At 31.8% G+C, this 9,075-nt stretch overlaps 1 protein-coding gene across 1 annotated transcript; it reads right to left on the reverse strand.

Annotated features, from left to right (window-relative positions):
- Positions 1–7,122: 7,122 nt before the first annotated feature.
- LOC104818794 (transcription factor MUTE) lies at positions 7,123–8,576 on the reverse strand. Its single transcript, XM_010548532.1, has 3 exons — positions 8,403–8,576; positions 7,701–8,105; positions 7,123–7,378 (listed from the first exon to the last, which is right to left on the reverse strand). The coding sequence occupies exons 1-3, from the start codon at positions 8,496–8,498 to the stop codon at positions 7,295–7,297; spliced, it is 585 nt and encodes a 194-aa protein (XP_010546834.1). The 5' UTR covers positions 8,499–8,576; the 3' UTR covers positions 7,123–7,294.
- Positions 8,577–9,075: the final 499 nt, after the last annotated feature.

Raw genomic sequence — 9,075 nt, forward strand, 5'->3', positions numbered from 1 at the left:
TATGGGCATAGCTGCAGAAATACCCTAAAGATTTTAGGTTCTACATTTTTTTTTTTGCCTATTTCTGTTTTTTTTTGGTGATTATAGTTAAACATATAGATTATAAAGTGTAATTCATAAAAAAATCAAAACCATACACCGTATATCATTAATCATATGTTAATATTTCCACATTTTTTTAAATTTTAACCTAAAAGCAATATTATATATATAAAAATTAATTAGAAAGTGGAGGTCATATCATAATGGCCAAGAGTACCTGTGGGATGCAACAATGAGTGACTTGTGCTGTCTACACTTCTCTCCCTTTTGATGTAAATGTCGCCTTTGAATTCCGAAGGCTCCACTTGCTGCTTTTGTCATCTCACTGCTCAGGTCCCCTCCGTCTTTGAATTTCCTTTCTTTTCCATTAAATTACTATTTTACTATTTCTAGTTTTTCTTTTCTTTTTCTTTTAATCATGTGGACCGATTTGTTTTTTTTTTCACTCTCTTGTAGCAAAAAATCATAATTTCTAATCTGTTTGCCATATTCTTTTCTCAGCAAATTTAAATACGTGGGTCGATGTCTAATCTTATATATGATCTGATACATGTATATATTTAGAATCAGGTATATTTTATTTGATGTTCTCTCTGTGTTTCTTTTGTTGTTTTTACTAACTATATGCGGGCATGTTTTTACTGCTTTTATATCCGTTTCCCGTGTTAATATTAGGTGGTTATGTAAGATTACATTAGGTATTTGAAATTAAAAAAAAAAGATATATGTCACGCTACATCTTTAAGTTATATAAAGATCGATCGAATCATTAACTAAACAATATATGAACAGTATTTGAGTTGATTTGTTTTAAAAATTAAATAAATATATAATTGTAATTAAATTAACCCATATAAGATAATCTAAAAATAATTAAAATATATCAAAACTAAGACTCGAAATAGACACATCTACTGTAAATGGCGATATCGTTAAAATTTGTCCGTGTTAAAAAAAAAAGAAACGGAAAAATAAATTTTTTTAAAAAAAGGGTTAAAGTCAAGAGAGGGGAGGATTGAAAATAAAGCTAATTTAATCTGTTGACTTTTTGGGAGAAATAAATGGTTCACGTGAAGTTACGTACCATGAGAAGCAAGCGAAATTAAAACACTCCTTTTTGACAAATAAAGCAAAAACTAGCCTTTCGCAATAATTGAATTACATTGCCTTTAATTATTACATAACCTTAATTAACAATCTTAATCCTTTTCTCACGAAATTCACAATGTTAAAGAACAAGAACATACGTACGGGCCCACATGGCCTGTACGTATTATTACATTAACGAATACACTTGAAATGTGTACCGTATAATACGATTCTATTTAGGCGTTCGCAGAGATATTTCACAGTTCGAGAAGTGAAAGGTAACGGGCAAAAAAAAAAAATCTTCGTACAAACGGCTAGAAGTCAATAGTGACAAAATGAGAAGAGAATAATCTGTTTCGGTGTGATTAAATTAGAAATATATATTAGATTACAAAAAATATTATCGATATATAATTCTTTTTGTTTATAGGCCTTTATAAATTATCGTAACATTTAAATATGAAATATAGACCACATGAAAGTTTTGGGGTAAGCGATAACGTTTGGTGGTCTACATATATATATATATATATATTGGTCCCGACGGGGAATGCCATTCAAGTATTAATGTGGAACAAATTCTCACTGAAATCAAGGCAACAGTTTCTAATCGAATGATTTTCTCCTCATTAAAGAACACTAAATACATATTCGATTTATTCATATGTAGTGTACGTGCATGTGTGTTTGCGCACATGCATTTGTACGTAATGTATACAGAGAGACGGTGTTTGTGTACATGTATGTATCTGTGTATGTATACAAGTATACATGGAGAGTGGGGGAGCTGGAATCATGCAAAAGGACACGAATGGGTCACGGGCTCTTAACCTCTTTGGGGGAATTATTAGAACGGGAAAATAATTTAATAAAATGGTATATAATTATTAGATGCAGTGGGATTTTTTTTTTGTGTGTGGGTCAACATGGATGAATGTAGATAACGTTTTGACAACGCAGAATGTGCCACATTTTGTGACATTAATAATGTAAGTCACAGTCTTTTTGCACTGTATGTATATATGTATATAAAACGTACATCACTTGATGTGTAATGTCTTATTTTATCGTAAGATCCAAAAATATCAGAAAAGACTTGTCCTTGTAACGCATATGATTGAATCAACTCATGGGCTTCGATAGAAAGACACTAACCCTTTCATTTCTTTTTTTTTTTAAACTATTTTGTTTGTTTGCCCCCCACAAAAAAATGAAATGAAATGAAATTGAATTATACGTACCATGGATATAAAATCAATGTGTATATATATATATAAGATGTTAGTCGTCTAAATTAAATTATATAAAAATGTCACGATCAAGGTTCAGACATGTTTCTGGTAGCACCACGTGAAAGGATTGGATAACATTTAACTAAACAACAGGTCAGAGTTCACTCCACCCAATTCCATTAAGTTCACCCATTTCCTTCCTTAGTGTAATATTTATTTCCTCTCTCCCCCCCACTCACTGCATTGCTTTATGATATGATAGATTATATCACATGTTAATTTTATTTTGTTTTTAATTATTTTGATGGTTGCAATGGTATCATCATCATCATCATCAAGAGCTTTTGTTTACGTCAGTAAAAAAATTGACAGTCACGTACTGCCTCATGTGACTGCAAAGAACAAATCAAAGCGTTGAATCAATTTGCACGAATATTAAAAAAAAAAGGAAACATAAACACAGTCGCAATGTACGACCCATATCAAAAATAGATACGATAAACTATATAATATAATACAAGTGTCTAAGACTTTGTAGTGTGTGATTAAAAAACGATTAGGATGTGTTTTGGATTAATTAAATTATGCGAGAAAAAAAATAATAAAGGAAAAAAAAAAAGAGAAGCGTAGACTTGTAAGAGTCAAGATGTAAAGATCGAAGTTCAAAGCACGAGACCCAATACGGTGAATTAGCAGAGGATTTCACATGGCGATGTCCGTTCACCGGCAAATGCCAAGCCGGTGATCCATCGGTGAAGATCAACGGCTCAGATTTAAGTTTATATTCCACTTGTAAAATCATTATAAGCTTGTGCAATTAATTTGAATTCTAGGTTGGTTAACCATTTTTTAAGTACGATGTAATAATATTTTTGCCACGCGAGCTTTTACATGGTACTGAAATTGTAGAAAATTATTTTTTTTAAAAAGTAGAAAATAACATTTGTGTCATATATGTGTTTTAGGAATTTTGTGACATGAACAACATTAAAATAAAGATAGTTGGTATTTGTGTCACATATTTAATTGATTATAATTAATGAAAAACATGAATCAGGGTTTCTTAATGATATTCCATTCCGTGTAGATATTGGAATTTCTTCCGTTTTTAAATAAATATCATTTTAAAATTTTAATATAAAAATTATATATACCCTTATTAAATCATATTCTTATTAATACTCTATTAATAAGATATTTTTAATTAAAAATTAAATTAAAATTTTTAAATCATTTAAAAAATCTAAAACGATATTTATTTAGTAACATAATATTTTCTAAAACAACATATATTTAAAAATGGAGGGAGCAGCATAACGTTATTTTTTTTAAATCTTAATTGTTTATGTATTAATATTTTAATCGTTTATTACTTTTTTTAATGAACAAAATATATAATGCAAATAAAACGTTATCACTTAATCGTAATCATACCACGTTTCTATTATTCTAATACGGCATATTCGATTTGCGTCGCATAGGTCGGTCCAAGACTCGCATGCTCGACCGGTTTGTATCGGGTTTCGGGGTCCGGTCAGGTCTGGGGGTATATATGTGTATGCATTTGTTCAAATACCGATAATATTATGATGAATGAAGTAAAAAAAAAAAAAAGTGTTTGGACAAATTAATCTTCTGTCTCTTTTGAAGTTGATTTTCCGAGGAGCTTCTCTTTTCTACATCTGTCTTTCAGATTTTTGTCCTTTTTCTCTGTTTTAATTTTTGTTCCTCTGGAACAATACTGCAAATAATGTTAAAAAAAATTAGTATTTATTATTATTCAACAGAAATTCATTAGGGTTTCATTCTAGGCAAAAAAAAAAAAAGAAAAAGAAATTGTTATTGTTAATTCAAACTGGTGAAAGACTGTTTCCAACTTTACATATCCATTGACTAGCAAATTTTATATCGTGAAAATACATGCAGAAAAAGAAATCTGCATGGACCGCACGTACAATTTAATCGGCGTGTAAAAAAGTATATTATTAAGCATTTGAAAAAATCGCTTACTTATTTATATGTTTCGAGAATGGAATTAGTATTTTGGTGCTATGATGTTAAATATAATATAACAATTTTAAAAATGTTTGGGGGGCACCATTAAATTAAATTGGAATTGGGATGGTTGGGGGCTATTAAAGAGAGAGACATCGGCCTAAACCATGGACCGACACACCCCTTGAATTATGGACCCTCCCATTACTATCTTAACAAATTATTTTCTTATATTTCGCTGATCTCTAAGTTTGAACCCTCCCTACGACCCATTTCATTTCATTTTAATTTAAAATATTAACAATAATATTCCCATTTTATAATTAATTCCCCGTTAACTACGTTTATTTCTTCACTGAATCTTAAGGTATTTTTGCTACATCATCTTTTTTGTATGAAATCCAAAATATATATATATATATATATATATTTAATATATATAAAATTTTAGGGTTTAGGATTCAATCATCAATCAAAGAGATAGAAACCATAATTAGATTTAATGTGATTCATTTTAATAAAAAAATATGTTTTGCATTTGATATGATTAACAAAAAAGATGAGAGATGTAAAGAAGAAACGTAGATTGATTAACAATTTTCCTGCAAGTTTAGCATTTGATTAACAAATAGATTCGTGATTTGCTTGTTAAGTCGTCAAAACAATAAAGTGAAAACCATCAGTACGTCAATGGTCAAAAGAAATGTTAAAGGCTACAATTAAGAATAAAAGAAACCTACGGGATCAATTTGAAATTTACTCCCAACTAAAAATGGAGCCATCTCATGAAGCGCCGAGCCGAGCCGCTTAAATACATATTTATTTACTTTTCTAAATTTTTGGAAAATCACAATATTAAAAAAACATCTGTATATGTGCACTAACTATATTTAAAATAATATCGTTATTTATAATTGTTCAACTAATTAATATATTTTACTGGTTCTCATGTATTTCTTTTGATTTTTTTTACCAATTTATATTTTTATCTATTTTTTACATAATTTATTAGTTATTTGTTTTAATTTTATTAGATTTTAACAATGTACATCCTAAATATTTTTGGATGTTGGAGTCCTTAATTTTGTGATATCTAAATCAGTGAACTTGTGATTCAATCCCTATATTTTTTTAAATATGAATTAACCTCCAAATTATTTAGGCCATAAAATTTTGACAAGGGAAAGATTATATTAGATAACATAAAATCCAATCTTTTAAAAATCTGTAATCATATGTTTGTGATTCTATGATCAAAAGATGCCTTCTGTTTTTCCTTTAACTTGTTTATTTTTAACCATCATCAGAATATATCAATGTCACAAAAATAACAGGAAAGTGCAAGTTAAAAGAAATATCTCTATGCTTGCCGGTCCATATAAATATGAATTGCACCAAATACTTACAAATCTATTATCAATAAAATATTATATTTCGGTTCAAAGTAGTCAATATCGACGGAAAAAAACACCTAAAATGTTTTCGGGTACCAAATAATTAAGATTTTTTAACCATCATGTTTCTTTTATGATTATATATGTATTTGTCGTAACTCGTAAGGTAAATGTAAAAGGCGTGAAAGGACGGAACGCGGGGAGATGACGGAAAATAGTTAACGGCGAGGATTGTCGGTTTAAGGCAGAAAGTGGGACCCACGTATCTAAGATGGGAATCTTTCTGATGTACGGTGGATTTCAAAGCTTCGTGGGTCCCACACTCCTAAACTCACCACGCTTCATTATTGCCCCCTCTCCTCTCTCTCTCTCTCTCTCATAATTTTTTTTTTAAAATAAAATAGTTTAGTGAAAATTGTAATTTCCGCCGGATTCAGAGAGAGAACATGCGTTACGAAATATACTTTAAAAAAAAATATATTTTCTTCTTGATAAACCTTACTTTAATATTTTTTTTTTCCATGTCTTCATATCTTTAATTTTCTTCCCTAAAAATCATTAGTGAGTTGAGTTTAAAGAAAAATTTGGAAATAATTTTCAAGCAACGAGAGACATAGCATCGGTTAGCATTATACTCATGGTGTTAATTGTACGAGCAAGTCTAATAACAAATATTGGTTAGTTGGCATATGGACTTAATTCAGACGATATGGACAGCTAACGTTTGACCAACGGTTGAAAAGTTGGGCAGATTCAGAAAAATGAATTTAGTGTAACAATTTGTAAGCGCACCGCAATTTACCCGAAAAGAAATTTGCTAGTGGAATCGATTGCGATGGCTGTTTAGTGTCTGAATTTTTGTTTAAAATTTTATTTGTGCTCTTAGTCGGTATCCTTTTTTTTTGAATTATTGAATAAAGGGAGTTCTTGCAATTAGCCAATACATTAGGTGGGCTTCGCAACATGGCCCAACAGTATTTGGGCTTTCTTCACATATTTGACGGTGTTATTTTATGAAAGGAGCCCAACACCTTAGTAATTGGGCCCAATTTAAGGACATCAAGTGTCGGCCCATATACAAAACTAATGGGCCTGCTTTGTGATTCTCGTATTTTAAATTTTATATGTAGATTTTTTATATTTGGGAGCTAATTAATCAGACATCAAATCTGACAAATCCGGGTGATTCAGACAATTCTTCAAAGATCAAACCAACATCGTGAATTAGAGTAGAGACTCCAAAACCGTTGGGGATATGTCAAGAACTCGAAAGGAGAAGAAAAATGTGTGCTGACCAATCTTGGTATATTATATTTTATATAGCATAAAGCCGTTTCATTTATCCTTTTGATGTGAAATTGAGACGGATATCAAATTCGTACAACTCGTTAATCTGAAAACCTTTGATATTACAAAACATAGGAAATATATCTAACAAGATGACGGTCTTATATATATATATATATGTATGTCTATTAATTGAAGGAGACTTAGGTTATATGATGATCCGTAAGCATATCCATAAGAGATGCGATTGTGGATTTAACTGGAGATTGCTTCTGGCGCAAAGGTTTTCTGAACTTCAAGAGCCAATTCCTCCAAACTGAGGCGACACTCCAATCCTATCTGCACATATATTCCCCAAAAATTAATTATGTCTTTTATATATATGTACATATATATATATATGTGTGTGTGTGTGTGTGTGTGTTATAATGTTGAAATTCGCCATGACACAGTGGTATTTGATAGGTGAACATCCACAAAAAGTGACCTTGCATGATGATGAGGACCAAATTTGTCGTTCAGTCATGTCTACATGAACTTGTATAGGTCAAATTATGAATAGAAAATATATATATATATATATATATTGAATTCATCATGTGATATTTAAGTTTTCAAGATCCATGAACTAACATAAATTAACAAATGTGTATATATATACCTTGACGATGAAGAAATACAAGACGGTATCCTCCATGCTACTGATGTTGAGGTGAAGAACCTGAAAGGAGAGCTTCTCCAAGACAGCGATGATCTTCACGAGCTGACCTGGGATTCTCAAGGAGACAACTCTCAAGACAACATTCGACCCCGAGATCTTAGCTTCCACGTCAGCATGGGGAGAGTTGCAACACGCGCCTAGTTCCTTGAAGCTTGTCGTGTTGATGTTCTCGATCTGGGCGAAGGGTGGTCTGACGACCATGGCCGTGGACTGATCGATCTGGTGACTGTGATGAAACGTAGGGCTTAGTGTTTTTCTTCGTTTCTTGGACTCGAGAACTTGCACGAGTTGGTGCAATTCTTGGATGAAATCTATCACTCCTGCGATTATCGATGCTTGATCTCCCTGATAAATGGCGATGATCATACAACGTGAAAAGTTGTAATTAGCAATTCTGTTATTTATATATGGTGGTGGTGTTGCTTACATAAGATGATGAGCTAACGAAAACACGATCATGGCGGAATCAGTGGATTTTTTCAGACAAGAGTGTGGAATCTAAGTGTATACAGTACGATGAAGACGAATCTAGCTAGCTATATTGCATGCTATGGATCTTGATCATGCATATGATGAACAAATTCAATCAGAAAATTAGAGAGGATCGTGTGTATGTGTATGATATGATCAAATTAAAGGTACCCTTTTGATATAGAAGCAAGGGGTCAAAGAACGAAGAACTTTGAGATGGTCGTTCATCTGCCGTCTTCTGTTCCTCTCAACAGCGATGTGAGACATATCGTTACTGAATCACCTTCCTTCAACTACAGGGTTTCTGTCGGAAGATGATGAAACTCCTCGTTGATCTTCACACACAGACTTCGAAACGAAGACCCTATTTATAAAGCCGTCAATGCGGATTAGGGTTTAGGGTTTTTATATTCTAATAAATGCACTGTGTTGCTGTCCCGTGATGCTCTCTCTCTTACACACTCTCTCTCTCCCTCTCTCTCCCTCTCTCTCTGGAGTATATATAAGTAGAGAGAGTGATATGAATATATATATATATATATATATATATATATATATATATATAAACACACAGATACGTCACGCTTATGAAGATGGATACATTATATTCACAGCGTGATGGTTTTTACCCAGTGCATGCATTTGCTCCATCCACCATCTATTCATGCTTCTTCTTTTCTTTACCTTCCCCCTACGTTGTTTCTAATTAAATCGATCGGATTAAAAACCATAATGGGAAAACAGTTAATTAACCAGAAACGGGTTTAGCATGAACATCAGCTTTCTAAAACCTAGTCGAGTACAGCATCGCGACACTGTTTATAAAATTTGGGGGGGGGGGGGG

The sequence above is a fragment of the Tarenaya hassleriana genome, unplaced genomic scaffold (assembly GCF_000463585.1).
Source record: "Tarenaya hassleriana unplaced genomic scaffold, ASM46358v1 Cleome3, whole genome shotgun sequence".
Taxonomy (NCBI): Eukaryota; Viridiplantae; Streptophyta; class Magnoliopsida; order Brassicales; family Cleomaceae; genus Tarenaya; species Tarenaya hassleriana.

Excerpts from the sequence above, each read along its gene's own strand:
- LOC104818794 (XM_010548532.1), bottom strand. The coding sequence starts at position 8,498 with ATGTCTCACATCGCTGTTGAGAGGAACAGAAGACGGCAGATGAACGAC. Across the intron at positions 8,106-8,402 it reads CTTGCTTCTATATCAAAAGG|GGAGATCAAGCATCGATAAT; the intron begins GTACCTTTAATT and ends GCCATTTATCAG. Across the intron at positions 7,379-7,700 it reads TGTATTTCTTCATCGTCAAG|ATAGGATTGGAGTGTCGCCT; the intron begins GTATATATATAC and ends ATATATGTGCAG.